The 24,060-nt window shown below is 39.9% G+C and overlaps 1 protein-coding gene across 9 annotated transcripts in view; it reads left to right on the top strand.

The window, feature by feature from the left end:
* The window catches only part of kif21a (kinesin family member 21A), a 59,291-nt gene that overhangs the window by 21,247 nt on the left and 13,984 nt on the right, over positions 1–24,060 (top strand). For 5 of the 9 annotated variants that reach the window (XM_035157980.2, XM_035157979.2, XM_035157984.2 and 2 more), the window contains exons 2-23: positions 5,917–6,139; positions 8,663–8,845; positions 10,246–10,386; positions 10,745–10,876; positions 11,377–11,547; positions 12,107–12,222; positions 12,676–12,871; positions 13,005–13,194; positions 13,355–13,421; positions 13,809–14,012; positions 15,506–15,577; positions 16,751–16,838; positions 16,935–17,049; positions 18,773–18,961; positions 19,453–19,652; positions 19,852–19,959; positions 20,050–20,118; positions 20,695–20,828; positions 21,189–21,333; positions 22,234–22,428; positions 22,794–22,895; positions 23,651–23,816. In XM_035157980.2, coding sequence (XP_035013871.1) covers positions 5,917–6,139; positions 8,663–8,845; positions 10,246–10,386; positions 10,745–10,876; positions 11,377–11,547; positions 12,107–12,222; positions 12,676–12,871; positions 13,005–13,194; positions 13,355–13,421; positions 13,809–14,012; positions 15,506–15,577; positions 16,751–16,838; positions 16,935–17,049; positions 18,773–18,961; positions 19,453–19,652; positions 19,852–19,959; positions 20,050–20,118; positions 20,695–20,828; positions 21,189–21,333; positions 22,234–22,428; positions 22,794–22,895; positions 23,651–23,816 — 3,206 coding nt within the window. The remainder of the gene's footprint in view (positions 1–5,916; positions 6,140–8,662; positions 8,846–10,245; positions 10,387–10,744; positions 10,877–11,376; positions 11,548–12,106; positions 12,223–12,675; positions 12,872–13,004; positions 13,195–13,354; positions 13,422–13,808; positions 14,013–15,505; positions 15,578–16,750; positions 16,839–16,934; positions 17,050–18,772; positions 18,962–19,452; positions 19,653–19,851; positions 19,960–20,049; positions 20,119–20,694; positions 20,829–21,188; positions 21,334–22,233; positions 22,429–22,793; positions 22,896–23,650; positions 23,817–24,060) is intronic. The other 4 variants (XM_035157986.2, XM_035157981.2, XM_035157987.2 and 1 more) reach the window with 1 other exon arrangement.

The raw sequence follows: 24,060 nt of genomic DNA, 5'->3' as shown, positions 1-24,060 counted from the left end.
TCATACTCACACCTCTGTATCCTTCACACCCCCCTCTCAGTGATGTGCAGCAGTGAGGAGGTGGTTTTAACACTGGGGCAGGTTCTAGTGTGAGCAAGAAAATAATACATTGTGAATAAAGAAGCAATTCTTGATGATTCAGTTACATGAGATAAATATGGGATAATGTTGTATTAAGTATCTCTCAGAATTTATCCTGACATTTCTTCTACTTTCAACAAGTGAGCAAAACTGTTTCCTGAAATATAAAATCGTGGAAACTTGCACAAATGTTTGCCTGTAAAGTATTCATTTTCTACGACTAAGACATGACACATAAATCTTTAATCTTTATTTGTACAAGAAAATAAAACAAACCACTCACAACAGCATTCATATTATGTATATTTATTAAAACACAGACTGTCAGCAGCAGATGCTTTCACTAACTACAGACCTTCACTTAAATGATCACAGACAGGGCAGAAACTGAGTGTGTGCTCACTAATCATCTGCATTATTTGTGTTGACAAGACATCAGGCTGATATCTGAGGGCTGCTCGCTGGTGTTCACTCCTCGGCAGGGACCGACTGAATGAATATTGTATCTAGAAATAATGTTTCTTCAACAAAGACAAACAAAACTCCGATCAGTGCGCAGAGATTTCTTTCACTTTATCACTCTCCAGATCCACCATGAGAAAGTCAGTCAGCCATCCTGAGTCACAGCAGTCCAGTGAACTGTAGTTATTTCTACACAGACTGTAATTATATACCTATCATCTTGCTTCATATAGAGACATGAAGGTAATACGGCTGAAATCAATATCTCTTAACTGAAAAAACATCCAATAACTCATAGTTTGCTCTCCATCATTGATTTGGACAGCAAACATTTAAATTTAAACACTAACAAATGAACATGATACACGATCTTGTCTAGCTCTAATAAACACTATATTTCTGTATAGCTTGTTTCTGGTTGTGTGTTTTCAAAGAGGATTATCTCAGAAAAGGAAGTGGATAGTGGAACTAAATAGTTTAAGCATCAGTGTTTGCTTTAACAAGAAACTGATCTGCAACAAAATCCTGACAGTACAATACAAAGTCTTTAAAAAGTGAAACGTGTGTATACTTTGGATTTGTGCATGTGTGTGTGTGGGAGCATGTTGAAACAGACAGGATTACACACCCAATTAGTGCGTTAAATGGTCTGAAACAAAGACCCCCCTTGTGGTTTGGGGAAAGGATTAGATTTCTAGAACATTCTAACAGGCCAAGAAACCATAATTGGTTAAATACTATGGATTTGACAAGGAGGATAATTGATTTCCTGACTGGAATCACGTTCATTGTGCGTTACAACAGTACCGTGAGATCCAAAGAATAGAAAACATCAGCTCTGTAGATTAACGGAGAATTGTTCTATAATCTTGTTAGGATTTGTCTTTTGAGCATATAAATAACATTGTGAATATGATGGAAACAAACTCGAACCTGGAGGTTGTTCGGCATTGTTCCAGTTGATTTGTCGTGTTACCACTAAGTACCTCTACTGTGCTGGTTTGCTCACTTCTACCAGGGATGTGGAGTAGCAGCAGGGGGCAGAGCGTGTCCCCCTGGAGAAAAAAACTGTCCTTAAAAGCACAAATTGGGTGCACACTCGAATGCCATTGCCATTTTCACCCAATGAAAAGCATGTTATTGTAAAGGAGAGTCAAATAACTATTTATATTTAAAGCGACACTTATTCCTGACTGATCTGCACATTTGAAATTAAGAATCATTAGACTTATTGTGAATGAATTTAATGGGGAATAAGCAGCTTTTATTTGAAAATAAACATTCACTATGTTCAACATGCAAATTACTCAAGATTTAACTCTATTAACATAACCCATAGGAATTACATTTCATTTAGCTGACACTTTTTTCAAAGAGACTTACAATAAATGCATTCAACCATGAGGGTACAAACCCAGAACAACAAGAATCATTTAAGTACAATTAGTCTTCAAAAAAGCCAAACTACAAGTGCTACATGTAGGTGCAATATATAAGTGCAACTAAACTTTTTCATGTTGTTTTTTTTATATATAAACACCAGAATTGACGATGGGTATTAGACATCATCTTCTTAACCAAGATGTAGTTGTGGAATATGTGGTTGGCGCCAGATTTCTAATATTTAATAACCTATGATGATCAGTATCATTAAAAAGCTGATCTCCATACTTGATTCTTCTCAATCATGTCACACAATTTTGACTTGGTTTTGGCTATAATTTACCTTTATAGCCATGTCATTTACAGAGCAGATTTTTATCAACATATTTTAAACTGTGGATTGTTTATATCCATGTTTGTGAGCATGCACTCTTCTTTGTCCTTGCCTCCCTGCATTGCTAAATCTCTTTCTGCATCAATGCCACCAACTGTTAATCAGAGGAATGGCATGAAACTGCCAGAGGAAATATATAATTTATAAACCCACATGCAAAAACATGGCAGTGGTCAAAAACTCCTCCTCAGGCCTTTACCCGGCCTTATAGGCCTTTTCACTGAATTACATTTTTAGTGAAAATGGTCAAACTGGTCATTCTCAGTTCCCGATAAATGCTGGATTTTTTCCATTAAGATTAATTCAGTATTTCTTGTAAAACTGTGTGCAGTTTTGATATGACCTCAATTATTAGTGAGGCTGCTTCATGAGTGTGAACAGTTACTCAACTGTACTTTCTCACTAGATTTACTATTCTCATATGTTTATATTTTTACTGCAGGACTATCACCATACATTTATTATTATATTGGAGGCAGCCTCATGATGGTTTACAAGACAAACACATTGTGCATCTCTCTGTGCATCTTTACAAGCAAGCAGAGACTTTGCATATTCCAAACACAAGCGGCAGCCGATTGAAGAATAGTTTGCATTTTAAGGTTGTTTCTTTCATCTTTGACTTCACTCAGTGACCGTTATTCACAGTTATTCACGGACATGTCATGACCTCCAGGCAGGACATTACCTCTCCTCCCTCGCCTTCGTCCAGCCGTGTAATCCTGCAGCCGTGGCGTTGGTGTCAGCGCTGGGATCCAGTGTCACAGAGACGGACACAATGGCCGCACTGTACTCGGCTCTCAGTATTGTTCTCCCCTGATCTTTGGGGGCACAATGAGGCCTTTATCCACTCAAGGCAGAGAGACTGGCAGTCTTGCTGTCAGGTGCTTTTCTTCCAAGCTTAATTGTGAGCTGAACCCATGAGGAGAGTTTCTTTAAAGTGACAGAGTGATGTTTCCTGAAAGACTTGTCTGTTTGGTCACAGTTAACCACTGATTGAGGACAGCATAGATGCTGAGATCATTTTTTTGTATTATTTGCTGCTGTGTTCCATGTGGGTTGGAGAGTTAAACAACGAGCTGAGGCTGAAACTCACTATGTAGCTGTAAAGTGGAGGAGAGCTGCAGATTCAGGCAATAAAACAAACATAAAAACGGATTCCTGTACATCAAACTAATGTTTTGGCCCCTGCAGAGCGTTTTTGGGAAAATGGGTCTTTGGGCTCTTATTATTTCTGACTCATACTCAATGTCTGATGGCACTGACACATTAGTTTGATGTACTGGTTCAATAAATGTCTGGATTTTTATTTTCACTTCAGCCTCCTACTCCTGCAGACTAATAGAATCCTGCCTTCTAAAGCTGTTGGTAGAGGGTTTGTTCCATCAGTGCATCTGTCGCTGCACAGTTGATGCTTGTGCTTTACAAGTGTTTAAGGTTTTTAAGTCAAATGGAAGTTTTCCCAGAAATGTTGGGTCACTCTGAGATCAGTACAATCAGTACATTGCGCTCCTGTTTTTGTAAAATCTCTGCCATGTGAAATGCGTCTGCCATTTTTGTTGGACGATTAGTCCTTCTGATCAGCTTCTGATTCCTCGTCTGAGTTGTCCTCATCAGAACTGTAGGACTGTAGTTGTAGAGAGAAGAGGCTGAATGGTCTTTTCTTCTGAAAAATTAATCAGTTGTTGCTGAGCAAACAGAATTGTCGCCATCCTGCCTTTGTTGCCTAAGGCGACTAATGTCACTCACTCACTCACTCCGGATAAATTCTAGTAGGATAAGGTCTGTGCTGCTTAGATACAAATGTGGTATAGTTGGGCTACAATAAATGATTTTCCCCCCCGTTATCAATTAATCTTTCGATTTGCTCTTATAGATATGAGTTGTTGGGTTCATAAAATGTCATAAAAGGATAACAAATTTGGAACTGTGTTTATTGAACCCCAAGATGGCCTCTTAAAACTCTGATTTTGGGAGGATTTACTTTGAAAATGTGGTTTTAAGATGTTGGACACTTGCCTCAGGTTTTCATCAACAACCGTAGGAAACCAGAATTATCCAGGATGTTCTTTTTTTAATGTACAGTAAATATATCTTTTAATGAAGGTTGTTTCACTTATATAACCTCTAGGCTGACATTCAAAAAGTGCTTACGTTTGTATACACACACACACACACACACACACACACACACACACACACACACACACACACACACACACACACACACACACACACACACACACACACACACACACAGAGAGAGTTCCTATGTCTCTCTCCTCTTCCTCTCTTACTTCCACATTAAACCAGTTAATCCCTGGCAGATTTCACCAGCACTAACATCCAGTATTTCAGCTCTGTCAATCTGACAGACAGACACTAAAGCATACAGCTTTACATATTAATCCAGCTGCCAGCTTTTAGGGGATAAAGTATTGGGTCAGACTCTGATGTTGACCTGGTCACTATTGTTCTACATTAAAACACATCTGCAACTGAAAATCTGCAAAACATTTTGTGTATAATGTTTCTAATGTATGTTTACAACAGTTTTATAATTTGCATGTGGATTCAGTTTGTAGATTGTTGGTAATGGCTGCCTGCCAAAATATGCAGCTATAAAACTGCTTAATGAAGCAGCTCCTGGAAATGTGCTGATAACTTATTCACCATCATGCAAAGATTGACTCACAGGTTTGATCCCCACAGCAGCTACAGGAACTGTGCATCCTGTTATTATATGTCCTTGAAAATAAATAGGGGAAGGGATACACTTTAATCAACACTCTGCAATGTAAATGTTAGGAGAAGTAGTTTCCAGTTGTTGGTAAGACCCGTTTGTAGGTCTGTAGACTGTTTAACTATTGTGGCATATAAATATTTTGGTGTGGCTTTTTGTAAATTCTCAATGGCCATAAGGAGGCCCTACCACATTTATACGATAAACGTGTGTGTTTTAAAATCCTTTTTTTATATAAAAATAAAAGGCTATGTGGGTTACGTATTTTTTTTACATTGAATACAGTGGCTTTGTTTTTGACTGTCTTCTTGGTTTCAATGCAATAAAATGCACAGATAGAAAAAAAAATTGTGTTATTGCTCAAGGCGGCAAGTTGGAATAGTAGGTAGCACTGTTGCCTGACAGCATGAAGGTTTAGTCGGGGTGTGTATGTGTGGAGTTTGTTCTCCATGAATCTGTGTGGGTTTTCCCCAGGTACTCTAGCTTCCTCCCACAGTCCAAAGACATGCAGAGTTAAGTTAATTGGAGCCTTTAAATTGACAATAGGTGTAAATGGTGAGCATGAATAGTTGTTTGTCTCTGTATGTTGGCCCTGTGATACAATGGTGACCAGTCTACCCCGGGTCTCGCCCAATGTCGGCTAGGATTGGCTTGAGCTCCCCCACGACCCTCAAAGGATAAGAAGTTTAGATAATAATTTTAAAAGTGCATTTATTTATATCCTTCTTAATTTCTAATACTAGTAACTTTTTGCCAGTTTTGCTAGAAGCATCTTCATGTACTGTACACAAAAACAAAAAAAATCTCATCTTATCAACAAAATCCTCATCCCTTGTATCCGTCTTTGCCGCAGGATTCGTCCACAGCTGGCCAGAGAGAAGATCGAGGGATGTCACATCTGTACGTATGTGATGCCCGGGGAGCCTCAGGTGATCCTGGGGAAGGATAAGGCCTTCACCTACGACTATGTGTTCGACATGGACTCCCAGCAGGACGCCATCTACACCGCATGCACAGAGAAGCTCATCGATGGCTGCTTCGAAGGCTACAACGCCACCGTCTTTGCATACGGACAGGCAAGTCTTTGTCCTATGTGTCTCAGCTGCAGCGCTGACGGTGCTTTATAGCTGTGTGGATGGAGAGAATTTGTCTCTCTGCATGGGTGTGTTTGAAAGAGAAGGGGTGCTGGAGAGATGGAGTGTTGACATTTAGGTTCAAGGAGACTGTTGTGGAATGTTTGAACCTCTGTGACCTTGTATTTGTCCAACCATATTTTTAAAGGAACAGTTTGAAATTTAGGGAAATACTCTTGCTTTCTTACAAAGGAGTATACTAAAATACCAAGCTATAGCCAGGAGAATGTTTACATAGCTTAGCATAAAAGCTGGAAACACATGGCAACAGCTGCCCTGACCATGTCCATATATGTGGGGGAAAAAAGCTATTTAACACATTACTTGTTGAGCTTTAGAAGTGTTGGTGACATTTGGATGAGGCCAGGTTAGTTGTTTTCCCTCTGTTAAACTCACTATAAAGACATGAGAGTCCAATCTCAACTCTCAGCAAGTAAGCGAATAATAAGCATGTGGCATGATAAGCATCACAGCCCCCCCACCCCCTATTTATCAGTCCCCTAAACATGCCTGGATTTTTTTCATCAATAATAACTCTTTAATTTGAATTACCCTCTTAAAAATCAATTGAAGAGTTGAAAAATGTCTTATCTTACAACGTTAAAGAAATATAAGAAATACTGGATCCAGATCCACACATAAATGTAATATTTTCTTCCCTGACTATCCCTCCACCACGTTTTGTCAAACGCAGATGAAATGATAACCTCCTTGGTGAAGGTAACAAATCTAAATCATAGAAGTATGATTCTACTTATTATCAGTACTCAACGCTGGTTCATGTGTTTGAGTTTCCCAGTTTGTTCTGCAGAATTCAGTTTATTTATGTATCTGGTGATCATGTGAATCATGTGAATCAGTGGGTTAAGTCACCAAGGAGCTCATCCTATAACATTCATGTGTTCCCATAGAAACGGCTGTTTCCCCTGCACGCACACCAACTCATTAGTGACTCCGCACATCGAAGAACACAGGGATTTACCTGTGGTATCAATAGTATTATTTGCATAATCTCACTGTTTTAAGATGTAAAAAAATGTGCAGGTTATATATTTTTATGTCGTGATGAAAGTAAATCTTAGGTGAATTGATAAATTCTGTCTGATGAGTTGAAAAATCTTTCTCTGCATATTTTTCAGTTTTTCAGATTTATTAGAACAAATAAAGAAAGATAAATAGTCTGCAGATTATTGCACACTGCAGTTAATCACTAATCGCAGCCCTTCTCCTCTCATTCTCCCGCTTAACGCACCATCTTTATTTCCACCGTGTTCATTGCGTGCACGTCTGGTCCTCTTAACCCTCTCCTCCACCCCTCCTCCTCGCTGCTCAGGTTGCCGTGGTGACGGAGCTTCTGCTGCGTGGCACTGGCACGATTCAAAGACAAACCTTTTAGACAGCTATGCATCTTTAATGTGTGTCCATATGAATCCACATTTCCCTGTTCCTGTCTCTATCACTGTTGTCCTACTTCGGATGCTTTGGCCTGGATCAGACTTGTTTGCCTCTGTGGTTTTACAGGGACTAATCTAGATTTAGACCGACCCACTCGGCTTCAGCACAAGAACTTAACCCAGTTTGATTGCAGAATGTAATGATGTGGACCGGAGAGAGAAAAATCTTATCAGAAGATCAGAGCCTGGATTTAGTTAATTTTAAGAAAGATATACGAAAATAGAAAATTATCTTTCTTGTTTTTGTCAAACATGTCGGCTCAACTTTCTCAAATATAATCAAGACATTTTTTAATCAAATGGCAAGAAAGGAATTAGGAGGAACATTTTCCAATCTCTCCACTGTCAGTAGCCTTACTTGACCAAAAATGCTATGTAGTGTGGTGGCTGAATTCATCCTGAAGAGTCACTTATTTTATCTTGAATAATTCCCCATCTGCATGTGTAGCTCCCCACTTTACTCACGCCCCTTGTTATATGTGGTATTAAAAAGAAGTTTGGGAATTATAGGTGTCTAAGGGAAAAACTGGAGAAAAGTACATGACAGATTAAATTAAACAATTATTTAATAAATGACAAAAATCTTAGTAAAACTGAAAATGACAACAAACAAAAACATGGTAAATATCAGTTTTCCTTTGTTGACTATTTGTAATATTGCTGAGAAGTAAATTAAGATCAGCCACGTGTGATGGTAATATGTTATGATAGAAAAAAGCTGATACATTTTTAATGGGTTAAAATGATTAAATTACCATAAAACCAAGTTAGAATAATCATTCAATTAAAATTGATAGCTGAGTTTAAGTAAGTTTCAAAACATTATTTTTGAATTTTAAATACTGAAGTGAAATTGGTATCCTGATCCCAGGAAGGTCATTTTAAATCTTTGGTGCCTCTTTGTCAAAGTTATTTTCACACACTTCTCCGATTTTGTTGAGGTGCTGGTGGAGTACAGTGACCCAGCATTGTGTTCAGTTCTTTTGAATGATGTTTTCATTTCCCCATACAGACGGGTTCAGGGAAGACCTACACCATGGGGACGGGATTTGATGTCAACTTTGTTGAGGAGGAGCTGGGCATCATCCCCCGCGCCGTCCACCACCTATTCAAAGGCATCGAGGAACGCCAACAAGCCGCCCAGGAGCAGGGAAGCCCTGTACCAGAGTTTAAGATCAATGCCCAGTTTCTCGAGGTTCCACACCCATCCTACTGCATCATAATTAATAATGTTTTCTCATTTTACCTGCTGCTTTGAGCCAAAAGTGGTTAACTCAGTAAAACAGACAACATATAATCTGTCTCTCACTTTGCATGAGGACAGGCCTTACAGAGATGTCATGGGTCAGGCTTATATTGTTGACACTGTTCGTTTAACAAGCCCTGACACTGGTGCTCCATCACTCGGAAATATCCACCCTGACAATTGAACTGCAGCAGCTGTCTTCGGGGGGGTTAGGAGGTGTGTGTGTGGGGGGGGGCTGTCTCAGTCTGGACAGGAAGAGTTAACAGGAATAATGTGAGTTGACAGTTGTGCCGCTCCATCAGGCTGTAGCACGGTTTAAATTCCTCGACTTGGAACTGGGGATGTGGAAGATTTGTTGGGGCTAAGACTTTTTGGATATGAACAGAATTCACACATAGGCAGGGAATTATGAGTTTTCATTTCACACATGAGGCTTAAAGAGGTAATATTTAGCACTGATTGTCGGTGTTGACATTTTGTTCTTACATGTCAATGTATCATATTTCCCACTTAAAACTAAGACATTGAAACTTAAAATAAAAGTACAGACAATTACTTAAACTGCATTACAGAGAAAACTATTTGTTATTGGCAGTGGATGACAATAGAATATTAGAGGATCATTGCCTGAAGTTCATAGATAATTTAGTCATTTATTTTTTTTACCACCATTTCTTGTCGAATAATCTTCTTGGGTCACTTTGTTCCCCTGTGCGTGACAGCAATGCAAACAACATTTAAATATGTTTTTTACTTTATAGTAGACACTAATATTATAGTCTGTGCGTGGCAGGCTGTACCCCTCCTTCAGTGTCGAATGGGGGGGCAGCGCCTCGTGATGACTATCAGTCATCGTCTATGGACAATGGCATTGTGGAGACGATAGTCAGAAGTTAGCGAGCGAGTCACAGCAAAGTCGGCTTCTATTGGTTGTCAGTGTGTGTTCATGGGTTTTGGGGGCGTAGTTTTGACCTCAGGGCTGATTGGAGGTGGCAGAATGTATTAGTTGCATTTATTTAAGTGTAGCCTGCTCATGCTGAGCTTTTCCTTGATTACCGAACCCTAGCTTTAATTTGATCAAGGCAGACATCATCAAACACAAACTTCAGTCTGATACTAGTGATGTGCTAGAGCTTGTGATGTAAACCATCTCAAAGGGGCATTGTGGTGATTTCAGTTTCACTTTCTAAATTCACAAAGTTACACACCGCCTTCATTGTCATAATGAAGCTCCAGTTTTGAGTCTTGCTTCTTTATTTAGTTTTTTACATTTGCTCATAAATTGAATTCAAGGTTGAGAGATTTTAAAGTGACATCTCCTGTGTTTCTTGTGTTTTGCCTCCACGCAGCTTTATAATGAGGAAGTTCTGGACCTGTTTGACACAACACGAGACATGAAGCAGAAATCTCACATCAAGATTCACGAAGACGCCACCGGAGGAATCTACACCGTAGGAGTGACCACACGCACCGTGTCCACCGAGGCTGAGGTAAAGGAGAGAGACAGTGTGTGTCTGAATCAGTTATTCAAAGACCAGGACAGGGGGTATCTTGAGTTAGACTACAAATTAAAAACCTTTTATTAATAAGATTTCCGCTATTCCACATACTGTTGCTGTCTCTTTCTCAAGCACTAGTTAGTTGATTAAAATGTATAAACATCTTTTGCATTATTTAGGAAATGAATTTAATAGATTTATTCTGGTTGTGAGTCTGTTTGCCAGCTAGAGGTGTTTACAAATAACCTTTCATGAATTCATTATTCATTACTGCACTCATGTTTACTCTCATGAATGGCAGAGAGTATTTGTTGCATTAACAATTAAAATTGTTTGTTTGCCTCTTCAGATGATTCAGTGTCTGAAGCTGGGTGCTCTGTCTCGCACCACAGCCAGCACTCAGATGAACGTCCAGAGCTCCCGTTCTCACGCCATCTTCACCATCCACCTGTGCCAAGTCCGCGTTTGTGCCTCTGACAATGTTAGTGCCCTGTAACACTGAACAACATCTGAGCAAGCACCATGAAGTGCCGCTCTTTCTCAGGGCAGGCAGACGTGCAGGTTAAATGAATATATGCAGCATAGATGCTCGAGGCTGCAGGTTTGTTTTATCAGCCATCTTCAGCTTATTTTAGAGCAAGAAAAAAATACACCTTTATTCAACTACAAGGTTCTTTTCAGCTCTTAAAATTGTTCTCCAAAGACTGTACCCTGATTTAGGTTACTGTTGTTTTATGCTGTTGAACTCAGTTTTCAGCTGGAGAACGTAAAGCTGTAAGTCCGAATGTAAATATAGAAGATACTTCAACCTCCAATCCCTGTAGAGTGGACATCATATTTTCCAAGTAGCTGGTGCCTCATATTGCAGAGTAATTCTTCACAAGATATAAGAAAAAAACCTTGTTGGGACAAAGACGCAGGAATCACATTTAATATAATGCTGGGTCACGACTGGAGTTTGTGTGTGTTTCTGTTACTCAGCAAGAAAATGAGACTGATAACAAAGTCTCCAACGGAAACTCTGAGCTGGACGAGTACGAGACGCTGACGGCCAAGTTTCACTTTGTGGACCTGGCGGGTTCCGAGAGGCTGAAGAGAACCGGAGCAACCGGCGATCGAGCCAAAGAGGGCATCTCCATCAACTGTGGACTGGTGAGTTTCTTCCTTCTCGACCTCACACAGGCACAGAGGCTGGGATATTCTAGAGTTGTACTGCCATCTAGTGGCAGAAGTTCTTAACTCTAGTGTGCAACAAACCAAGGTTATTAGGGATGATTCACTACTTAAAATTCAGTTTTTCGGTAAAAAAAAGCACAACACCTTATTCCTGGAGTGCTACCAGAATTTATGAATTTGGATAATCTGAGTGACAGACTAAATTAATTTAGCACAACATTTTCTTTTAAGTATACATTTAATTTCGCAAGTATTCACAAGAATATAAGCAGATTAACAAACATTTTTTGTAAACAAAACATTCTCTCTAAATCTCCAAAGTGATGTCATCTTTTTTCCATGATGAAAATGTCTTGGACAGTTTCCAGCCATTGCTCCTGACTTAGGGAGTTTGCATTAAGCCAAATTCTGAATGTATACATCATCTTCAACCATTATATAGGATTTTATTTGTAAAGACAGAATACAGATGTTCTCAGATAAATTCCTGATGTGTAAACGGCTGCATCTTCTTCTCCCCTCTGTTTTGCTGCAGCTCGCTCTGGGGAATGTAATCAGTGCTTTGGGCGACCGGGGCAAGCGGTCCGCACACGTGCCTTACAGAGACTCCAAACTCACCCGGCTCCTACAGGACTCGTTAGGAGGAAACAGGTTTGTTTTTTCGCCTTTTTCCACAAATGGCATCTCTATGATTTCCTTGTTAGTTATGTTGTCATGGCGGCAGAAGTCTTGCTTGGTTAAAGGTTTCAACTGGAAATCAGGAAACTGTCAAAACAATACGACACAATAATCAGATATAAAACCCACAACTCGTTGCTGTAATATCAATGCAGGAATTAATTGGAGATAAAACAATATGTTCTGTTTGCAAATTGAGGATTATTCAACAAGAATGAGACGATTAATAAATCTGCCAGCTACCTTTTACTTTAAAATCTAAAAATGAGAAAACAGGCAGGATTTTATCAGAAAAGTACCTTTACTAAGTTTAGATCTAAATAAATATTATATTAAATTCTAGCAATAGCATCAAAAAGAATTGAAGCCTTTTTAAGTATTGTGCTTCTGGACCAAGCATAACTATTATCCACCTCCTTCTCAAAGCCAAACAGTGATGATCGCGTGCAGCAGCCCATCTGACCGAGACTTCATGGAGACGCTGAACACATTAAAATATGCCAACCGAGCCCGGAACATCAAGAACAAGGTCATGGTGAACCAGGACAAAGCCAGCCAGCAGATCAGCGCTCTGAGGACAGAAATAGCTCGACTGCAGATGGAGCTGATGGAGTACAAGTCGGTGAGGAGAGAGTATTTGATGTCAGAGATGTCGGAAACATTTTTGAAATCTTCCATTGTACTTGCTGTTTGTAGCAAAAGCCCTGAAATACATGCCACAGTTTGTAAACATGTTCCTTCTCCCCCCGCTGCAGGGTAAACGCATGGTGGGTGAGGATGGTGTGGAGAGCTTTAGCGATATGTTCCACGAGAACTCTATGCTGCAGACAGAGAACGGCAACCTGAGGGTGAGGGTGAAGGCCATGCAGCAGACCATTGATGCTCAGAGGGGGCGGCTCACCCAGCTGCTCAGTGACCAGGCCAACCAGGCCCTCGCCAGGGCGGGTAGGAGTGCTCAGTCAGACTCTTGGATTTATTTAGGAAAAGTGTTTCTCTACAAGATTGTTATTTTTTTTATTCTTTTGACTACAGTGATGATATGTTGTTTTTAAAATAAGAAACAGTTTTTCTCACGCAGCAGAAATCTGTCTTGTTTCTCTCGTAGGTGAAGGAGGAACAGAGGAAATTGGAAAGATGATTCAGAGTTATATCAAAGAGATTGAAGAACTAAGGTAAACACCAGGGGCCTCATTTATAAATGTTGCATAAGCACAAAACGGGGCCTGAAAGATGCGTACGCCACTTCTCACTCAAACGCATCTATAAAAACAAACTTGTGTGCACTTGTACGCTAGCTCTGACCCAATGCATACGAACATTTTGGAGACGGAAAAATGGCGATGCTACATACCTTACTTTTTGATCAAGACTATTCTTGGGTTTTCAAAGTTAGACAAGTGTTTGTGTGAAGGAAGCAGCAGAGGACCTGGAAATCCAGAAATGTGCTCATCTGAGACTTGCCACACATACCAAAAATAAACGTTAAGAGCATTGGGACTACAAACAGTGTTTATCCGTAGTCTGATGTGAGTGTTTGTGTCCCTGGACTTCTTCTTCAGAGCCAAACTCCTGGAGAGTGAAGCTGTCAATGAGAATCTGAGGAAGAATCTGTCTCGTGCCTCCAGCCGTCAGACGTTCTACGGAGGGTCCGGCCCTTTCTCCTCCTCGATGCTGGCTCCTGAGAAGGAGACGTCTGACATCATCGAACTGGCCAAGAAAGACCTGGAGAAACTGAAGAAACGAGAGAAAAAGAAAAAGAAAAGGTAATACGATTAGTTGCGGTCATTAATTATTAACAATAAATGTAATTTAGGATTTGGTAGCTCATCTGTTTTTTATTTCTTGTTACATATTTTGTTTACATATTTTACACATTTATTCTTGTTACATATTCTTTTAAAAAGGCAAGTCTCCAATCAGGTAGAACTCTTCCACTTAGAAGAGCATCAAGGCCCAACAGTCCCCTTAAAGTCAATAAAGCTGCACCAAATTACACACTCATAGATACAAACAACAAAAAACATAACAGACCTGGCCCTATACAGAATCAGAAGGCATCAACCACAGCAGCTTTCTCTATGCCTGGTTTTTCAAGATCCATCAATTATTCCCTGGAAAATCTATTTAGTACTTCCAAGAATCTCTGTCTGTCTGTGGCTCACAAATCTCAAGAACCGTTTATCTTATTGGCTTCACTCTTGTGTTAAGGCCCAATGAAGTACGTTGTTGAATTAGGTGCGATCGGAACACGCTGTATGTTCACAACTGACTTTGTCAATCACGACAACAATGGGATTGTCCGTACTGAGTCGAGCTTCACTGAACTTTGAATAAAGAGGTGAACAGCTCTTTGTGCAGCAGCTGCGGTGCAGCTTCAGGGTTCTATGGAGTGAGTCCAGCAGTCTGTCTTGACTGGCTCTCGCTCAATTACTGCAGGTCGCTTTTACAGTTTCCGAGAGAAACAACCAGCATTACCACAGGCCAACCAAACAGAACATTGCAATGGTTAGAATGGCTACTGCACTAGTTAGTGAAAATGTCCAAAATTGATAAAGATGGCGAAAAAAAATTAGCCCTTTTGTTCGGATCTGCCTCAAATATGAGTTAAGTTTATTTGTACAACAATTTTGACACACACAAGAGTCAGAAAAGTGCCTGTTAAAACAGTTGTGTCTTTACATGCGTTTTTAAACAATTTCACTGAATCTGCAAACCTTAAAGATGTGGTTAGGGCATTCCACAACTTAAGTGCAATAGGTTGCAATTTAATGAGTTCTCTCTTGGTGCATGTTCCATCCATCCACCATGTATTGTGGAAATCCATTCAGTGGTCCTTGTGTAATGCTGCTGAGAAATAAACCAAAGGACTAGCACAAAAATCGAACCTTCTTGGCGAAGGTTTATCATTTGGTTAATGGGAACATGTATATGTAATGCATGTATATTAAATGGCTCTCTGGCTTGTCATGTAAACTGGGGCATCACTAAAATAACAGATAATGAAATAACTTATGTTTAATAATGCATTTTCCTATAAATTGATTCTGATCAAATATAATATTATGAAGAATTTCACTGCAATTCTGTAAACCAGCAGTAGAGACTGGTCAGAGGCTCCAGATTGAAAATGATCAGACTTGTGCTATTCAGGCTTGTCAGTGCCGAGCTTCCTCTGACCAATCTTCCCTCCACTCTTCCTTCCTTCGTTCATCTCTTGCTTCCTTGTGTCGTTTGACCCTTCACCCTCCCCCTGAAGACTCCAGCTGCTGTTGGAGGAGAGAGAGAGGGAGGAAAGGGAGGAGGTGGTGGAAGAGGTTGGGGATGCCAGGTTTGTCAGAGCTTCCACCCTCCTGTTGACACTCTCATCCCCTCGCTTCCCCTAATTCAGCTTTTATTTATTGTAGGCACCCGGAGTGAAACACGCCTCAGTAGCAGCACTTCACTCTCATAAAACAACATTTTTACCATTTAACTAAACTGTAATCTCTCTTTGGATCTTCTGTGTGAATCCCATTGCTCATCCATCTATCCTTCATGCTACATCCCTGCCCTCTCTTTCATCTTTTGTGTTAGATTTACTGACATTGTGAGTAAGATTTTTAGACTTGAAGGTCTGAAACATCCCAAAATGTCTTGAAAGTACGGAGCTCGCGAAAGTTCTTTGCAAATTGTTTTTTGGAGAATTACATTTGTGTTCCCTCACAATATGTTTAGCGTTCTCTTGCAGTACTCCCAGTACTTTCCTTTTTTTTTAAAGTATTGCAAGGTAACGCAAAACATGTGTGCAAATGTAACGTTACCGTTCGGGGGCTCGGTATGAAAGCCCCTTATCATTGAACACACAGGCAAAATGTATATACTCATCATTTATGACTGTGTTGATCAGTCTTTGTGCAAAATGTTTTAAAATAATGTCAAATCCTTCTTTGTTATTCTTTCTGTCCAGATGTTTTTTGTGACAAGCCACCTAAACCCTGCTACCCCCTCTGTGTTTGGATACAATATTTATCCAACACATCTGCTTTGTTCACAAATTTTCTGTTTTGCTGCATTTTCCCTCCACCCTTTTTTGCCTTTGCTGGTTTTTTTGAGACAAAAATGTCTTTCACAAATCAACTGGGCAGCAGTCACCTTTATATTTGGTTTTGATATTTCACTATTCTGCCTCTCTATGCATGTTTTATGGTTCATGTAAAATATGCATTATCTCATAAGAAAGTATCTGTAAATTAAGTCCTAAACTGTTTTTATTGCTGCACCAAGGTGACGTCCATTAAAAAGCCTATTTCCAAAAAGAACTGGTACCAAGCAAAGACATGTCACTATTAGCCACAGAAGTGTTGTTACTATCAAATTCTGCTTAATGTACTTGTCTACTTGTCAAGCTACTTACAATTCACTTGGGATAAACCAAGTGTTCTGCTCAGAAAGTGTTTATGGCACAGTCACAGCAGATATATATATAACGTGTTTGACTCGTCTCCATGCTGGAATCTTTCAGTGTCAACAAGGAGGAAATTCCTGACAACGAGCAAGAAAAGGGAACGGAGAAAGAAATGTCAGAGCGAGCCAACGAGGACGCAGAAATTGTAAGACTGACAGCTCTTGTTTTATCTTTATGTTGAATCAGCATTAAATCACATTTAGAAGAGCATTCAGATATTGTTTGTTTGTTTGTAATGCAGGAGGTCCAGGAGGGAAGCGACCATGAAGAAGGAGAGGAGGAAGAGGATGAGGAAGAGGAGGAGATGGATGTGGAGGAGAGCTCTGATGATTCTGACTCTGAGTCAGACGAAAAAGGTATCAGTGACATCATCGGATTCCTCACTTTCTCTATCTCCCTTTTTCTTTCCCCTCTTTCTCAAAATGCAGAACTGTCTGTAAACAACTTCCAAACTCACTCAAAATTTTGTTCCTGCAATAGTAGAGGCTACAGTTTCAGGGTCACGTTTTAAGACCCTAGTTTTCTAGATTTGAAAGGTTTATTTCACCCAAATACTTCTTTCTACAACCACTTACAGTTTCAAATGTTTATTCCACTCAAAACCGACTGTCAGTCTTGCAATTCTTGGTTGCTGAAAGTTGCATGCTGGGCAATTCACATTCAGTTATCACACTCTCATTGTCGTAGATTTTGTCTTGAAAAAGCAGTCCTTGGTTGTCCAAGTTGGTAACAGCAGGTGGCGAGAGAAAACCATATGCTCCAAGAAATGCAGTCCTGAAACAGCAGCCTCCTGTATTGTCCTACTCAACTCACTCACATTTAGCAGGCTGCAGGTTGTCCACATGGGGGAGCTGTGAAGTCACCAGCTCAACAAATAAAAAAAAAACCTTTCACAATATCACTAAAATGTTAAATGATTAAAAATGTACAATCTTACAATAATTTATTGTTTTTTTAGTCAAAGTCTATGGTATTTGATTTAATGTATAATTAAAAACTAAGGTATGATCGGCCGCATGGAAAATATAGTCACTGGTACAACCTCAACACAACAAACATAATAAGACCTGTGATTTCCAAGTTAATTGCATGAATGAGGTTATAAAATAGCTTCCTCAGTGATGGCGTGGGTTGTGTCTGATGCAACATGGCTCCACATGGTGAGGAACTGTAAGGGAGAAGAATAAGAGACTGAATAATGATGGAAGTGCATTAGTTAGCAGAGTTTAAGCAAGGTTTTAAAAAGTCTAAAACTTAATCATCTGAATTTTTGTCTTAAAAAGTCTTGAATACATACAAATATTACATAGTAGATTAAATGTTTAAGTAGGTCTTATGTTCATGTTATTTTAATGGTACTTCCATCATGCTTTAAAGTAGTTTTTCATTTTAAGATAATTGTTTGCATAGTTTGTAATGTCTGTGTGTTAAAGGTATTAGTAATAGAGATATGAGCACGCTGTAATCAAAGTAAAAACAAGTCAATGGAACTGAAATGCACTCGGCTTGACTGTGGGAAAGATTGTAGTTTGAGAGATGAACTGGCATTTTAAGGGTTTTTCCACTTGGCTACTTTACCTTATCTTCAATTATGGGGAAATGTAAATAATTCTGGCAATGTGATATTTCTTCATTTCTGTTGTAGGCTAAGTGACATATATACATTGCTTTTCAAAGGGTCTTTAAAAGTCTTAAATGTATCCTGTTGAAACCTGCAGAAACCCTGAGTAAGTTACTGAACATGAGCAGAAACACAGTTGTGACAGTGTGTAGGAGGCACAGGAAGAAGCATGTGACCAGTTTTTGACTTTGCATGAATTCAGCCTCTACAGACGGCTTCAAATAAGAAATGTATTCATCACAAAATGGAAAAAAACCCAGCTAGTTTCAACTTTGCCAAAGAAATTAAAAAGGAGCCAGATGAATGTTGGCAGCACATTCTTATTTGGATCAGGTTCAGTGTGATTGACGTGGAGCCGGCACCACCACATTGACTGCACAGAAAATACTTCCCCAAAGACAAACATTGTGTAGACATGTGCCTGTTAACACCATTCTGCATTTGATTGTCTGTCTCAGAGAACTTCCAAGCAGATCTGGCCAACATCACCTGTGAGATCGCCATCAAGCAGAAGCTGATTGACGAGCTGGAGAACAGCCAGCGGCGTCTTCACACGCTCAAGCAGCAGTACGAGCAAAAGCTGATGATGCTGCAGTGCAAGATCAAGGACACGCAGCTGGAGAGGGACCGTGTCCTCCAAAACATGAGTAAGACAACTCTGCCAGAAGGGGGAGTCATGTATCAGTGGAGGAGCAGTGTACTTCATTTATCCATCATGCTCAGGCAGTTTTGATAAAAATCTGTTTGGTTTTTAATATTGCTGCCTTTTTCAAGTATATTTGAGTTCTTACTTGTGGGACTTTGGAAGAAATGATATCTTAACCCACATATTTGATCTCAGATTTTGTTCTTTTGTAATCAAAGACACTGCCGACACAGAATCCTTTAAATCCAGTTTTAAATGTTATCTACTGATGACAGTAACTTTCACATTTGTCAGCACTGATGCATCAAAGCTTTGTATGATGCAGCTTTTTAAATGACACAAGACTTTCTGTCAAATACAGATAAAGGTTTCTGAACAGATCAACCATTAGAGATAAATGCTTCTGAAACTCCTCTAAGTGAAAGTATTTGAGTCATGTACGATTTTAAAACGGTTTTCAATTATTTTTTGTTTGTGTGTCGCATACTTCAGGTTCTGTAGAGAGCGGCACAGAGGACAAGTCTCGTAAAATTAAGGTTGAATATGAGAAGAAGCTGAGCGTCATGAACAAGGAACTCCAGAAGCTCCAGTCTGCTCAGAAAGAACACGCCCGCCTGCTGAAGAACCAATCACAGTACGAGAGGCAGCTGAAGAAGCTTCAGATGGATGTGGCGGAAATGAAGAAGACGAAGGTATGACGTGTTTGATCATGGTAACTTTGTGCCGTAATGCATCTTTTTCTAGAGTTGAGTTTGGAAGCTTTGTTTAACAACACAAATTGCTCAAAATCTAGGAATTCAACGTCAAAGGAAGAAGAAGAAAAAGTAAATCCAACATCTTTTATCGATATTTGTGTTTAAAATTTGAATGTTTGTGATTTGATTACACCAGGTCCGTCTCATGAAGCAGATGAAGGAGCAGCAGGAGAAAAATAGGATGAATGAATCTCGCAGAAACCGTGAAATTGCCACCTTGAAGAAAGACCAACGCAAGCAAGAGGTAGGTTACAGGCTGGTCCTCAACAGCCTCTTTAGCTTCAGCTGGCCATTACTATTCTTTTGTTGATACTGTATTTATTTTCCTGCTCAGCATCAACTGAAGTTACTGGAGGCTCAGAAGAGGCAGCAGGAGCTCATTCTGAGGAGAAAGACTGAGGAGGTGAGCAGCTTTATACACTTTCATCTCAACTTCACAGGATTTGTTTTTTTATGATTGAAAAAATCTTCTACTGCTCCTGCACAGGTACTGCTGCCTCACAAGTAGTTTCACTTCATGCCTGTAAAAACAGATCTTTGTATGCATCTGTGCTAGCGATAGCCAGTGGCCACAGGCTTATGTTTTCAGGTTGTCCGTCCATCTCTTTCTTGAGAACACAACATGTCAAGAATGCTTGAAGGGAATTTCTTCAAATCAGTTTGAATCACAGATGAAGTGATTAGAATTTGGTGGTTAAAGGTCAAAAGTCACGTAATCTCACAATCTTGTAAACATTCACCTAGAATTTGGTGTTCAAATGTCAAGGTCACTGTGACCTCACAAAACCTTTCCATCCTAAACATGTTATTTGTATTAGAGTGAAACTGCACTGTAATCTCTGTGTGTGTGTGTGTGTGTGTGTGTGTGTGTGTGTGTGTGTGTGTGTGTGTGTGTGTGTGTGTGTGTGTGTGTGTGTGTGTGTGTGTGTGTGTGTGTGTGTGTGTGTGTGTGTGTGTGTGTGTGTGTTGTGTGTGTCAGGTGACTGCTCTGAGGAGGCAGGCCAGGCCTACCTCTGGTAAGGTCATCAGGAAAGAACCAATCCAGGACTCCTCCTACAGACCCCCATCTGGACGCATGTACTCCTCCAGCGTCACTGGTCCCAACGGAAACCGGTCAGTCTATATGTGTCGTAGTGCACATTGTTTCCAGAAAGACAGCTACTGAATATATGGCGAAAATACTCCCGCTCTTATTCTTACAACATTAAATACTGTGTTCATATGTAAGACACTCAAAATCTTAGAAATCATAAGTAATATCCTCTTAAATCTACCATAAATTTGTCCATTCTCATGGCTTTTTTCTGTTGTGTTTTGAATTGATTTTCTAATATAATTCTGCACCAGGAATCAATGTAGTCTCCTTATCAACCACCTTAGAAACTTATTTATTAGCTTGTTTACAACCTCTCAGATTTGCGTAGATGTTTTAAAATGAATCAATAACATTATTGATCCATACTCTGTGTGCAGTTTTTCCTACAGGCGTACAGTCGGTATTTACTCCACCAGAGTGGCTCGTAATAAATGGCAGTCCCTGGAGCGGCGAGTCTGTGATGTCATCATGCAGAGGATGACCATCTCCAACATGGAGGCTGACATGAACCGCCTCCTCAAGGTAAAGTTCTGCACATTTACATGGATGGTCCCTCTAGGATTTCTATCAAGTGCAAAACTGCCAAAGTTCTTCAAGCAGCGTAAAGACCCAGAGGTCTGCTGCTGTGTCTCCCAGCAGAGGGTTTATCTGTTGTCCTAAGGGGTTTCTTTCTTGAACGGGAAATCAAAGGTGACATGTTAAATAGTGGAAAAATAATCCTCAATATTGAGTGGCTTTATTATTGGCTATATTTATTTTCATGTATTCACTTTATTCACTGTTAATTCAGAGATCAGTGAAGTTAGACTCAGGACTCAGAACCCCGAACTGGAGAATCAGTTGTCACCGCCATTGTTGTGAACTCACACTCACTATTATGTTGATGTGTCCCAGCCGTGGCCGCAACCCTGGTCACCTTTTTTCTTCTAAGTGTATTAATATTGAACGTTCTGCAAGTCCAAAGTTCACCAAATTCAACTTTGCACTTCATTGAGCCCCTAACAATGCACATGCCAAGTATGAAGTTGATAAGATAAATTGTTCTGGAAATATTTGTTCCATATACAGACAGACAGAGGTTTGTGGAAAGATAAGTCGACAGATGTCTGTTTTCTAATTTGTTATTAATAAAAAAATACAAAATAGACTTGCATTTTAAATGTGTTCCATTTAAATTAAAATAGAAATGAGATTAAATTAAATTAGGTTTAAATAACCTAAAAGTTGGGGGGAAAAATCCGCTAAATCCCAAAACATTGTGCCAGGGGGCAATATTTCCTTCCCTGTGGTTTTTCTTCAGGCTGAATCTTACAAAACACTAAAAGTCTGTGCAGGTTTTTGTTGTTTTTTGTTACTAAAGTCTATATTTACATTCCATGTCACTGACTCCTCATCACCATCATTATCTGGCTGTGTTTATAGCAAAGGGAGGAGCTGACCAAACGTAAGGAGAAGGTCATCAGGAAGAGGGAGAGGCTGGTGAGGGAGGAGCCAGAGGCAGAGAAGACACTGCCCCCCCTCAATGAAGAAGTGGACGCCCTGACGGCCAACATCGACTACATCAATGACAGCATCGCAGACTGTCAGGCCAACATTATGCAGATGGAGGAAGCCAAGGTGAGAAAGCCTGATGAGTAGATCACAGTTGGGTATGAACAGTTTATTTAGCTATACTGTTTGATCAAATAGATTAAAGATTAAAGTCAAATCGGTAGAGAAAGTGAATTAGCTTTATCTTATTATCAGCTTATTTTGTTCTCTTAATAAGAACCGAGAAATGCTGGACCAGAACCCGGCCGGGAGACACAGACTCCATTGGCTTCTCTGGTCCAATTGGTTGTTACACATAATGTTAAACAGACCAGGGAGCCGTGGTAATAAATAGATGTGGTAAATTTACCCTATGGTTCAGGTTGACCTGTGAACTACTGCTGACATTTATTACAGTTATACAAATGACCATTACTGGTGTTTGTTTCCAGGAGGAATGTGACACAGCGGATGTCTCTGCTGTGATTGGCTCTTGTACCCTTGTAGAGGCTCGTTTCCTCCTCGATCACTTCATCTCAATGGCCATAAATAAGGTACGAGCACTAATAATGATCAGGTGTCCAAGTCTGTTCCTTCACATATCACCGACCTACTCTATACATACCTGTGACAAAAGGCATTACTATCTGTGCGTTTGGATGCATTACAACAAACAAGAATAAAGAAAGCCTGTGGAGAGTAACGGCAACTTTGCTGCCAGATGGGACGACCAAAAGAACGATTACGTTTTTCAAACTTTTACAAAACTTAATCTACTTCAACTTCTTCCAACTCTTGGACATTAACAATATAATGACATTAATTTTTGTCCGCAAAGGAGATTATGTTTTCATCCCTGTCAGGATTATGCAAAAACTTGTGGATGGATTTCAACAAAACTTGGGAGAAGGATGCAATATGGGGCAGGGAGGGACCCCTTAAATTTTTGTGTAGATCCGAATTGGGGTGGGGGGGGGGTTTAATGAAAAAATGCAGGCACATGCACAAATTTATCTATAAGTGTGTGAAATTTGTTGAGGCTTGATTGGATTTAAGGGGACTGGCCCTGGCAGAGGTTTGTGCTCTACTGAGTGACAAATGTGAAGCTCATTTTAAGTGTTTTTTAAGATTTTTAAGTTGTTTTGTAACTAGAGTAAAAGTACAGTAGAATACTAATATCTACATGATGATTACCATGTATTATCTCTCAAATCCAACCAGAAGTGTCTTGTACAGACAAGTTGTAGGTGTGACTTTTAATGGCACAGCGAACACAAACACTATTTAATGTGAGTTCTGACGTGTCCAGGGTCTGCAGGCGGCTCAGAAGGAGTCCCAGGTGAAGGTGATGGAGGGCAGGCTGAAGCAGACGGAGATCACCAGCGCTACACAGAACCAGCTGCTCTTTCACATGCTGAAGGAGAAAGCCGAGTTCAACCCAGAGTTGGACGCCCTGCTGGGGAACGCCCTGCAAGGTAAAAAATGGCACATGTTTGGGTTGAGGGAGAGTTACTGATCAGCTGCATGACAGGGACTATTGAGATGCTCTTGCCTGTTGCCTTCTGCTGAATAGAAGCTGAATTTATTATCATATACAATCATTCTGAATGAATTCCACCTCAATGGTATGGCATTAACATTCAATATTAAGTATTGACTCTCTTTTTTTCAGCCTCTGTTCAGTAGGATGCTTTGTTTACAGTAGATGCACTTTATTCT

This window comes from Hippoglossus stenolepis, chromosome 5 (genome assembly GCF_022539355.2).
Source record: "Hippoglossus stenolepis isolate QCI-W04-F060 chromosome 5, HSTE1.2, whole genome shotgun sequence".
In the NCBI taxonomy this organism is placed as follows: Eukaryota; Metazoa; Chordata; class Actinopteri; order Pleuronectiformes; family Pleuronectidae; genus Hippoglossus; species Hippoglossus stenolepis.
This window is presented reverse-complemented; position numbering and strand designations above follow the sequence as displayed.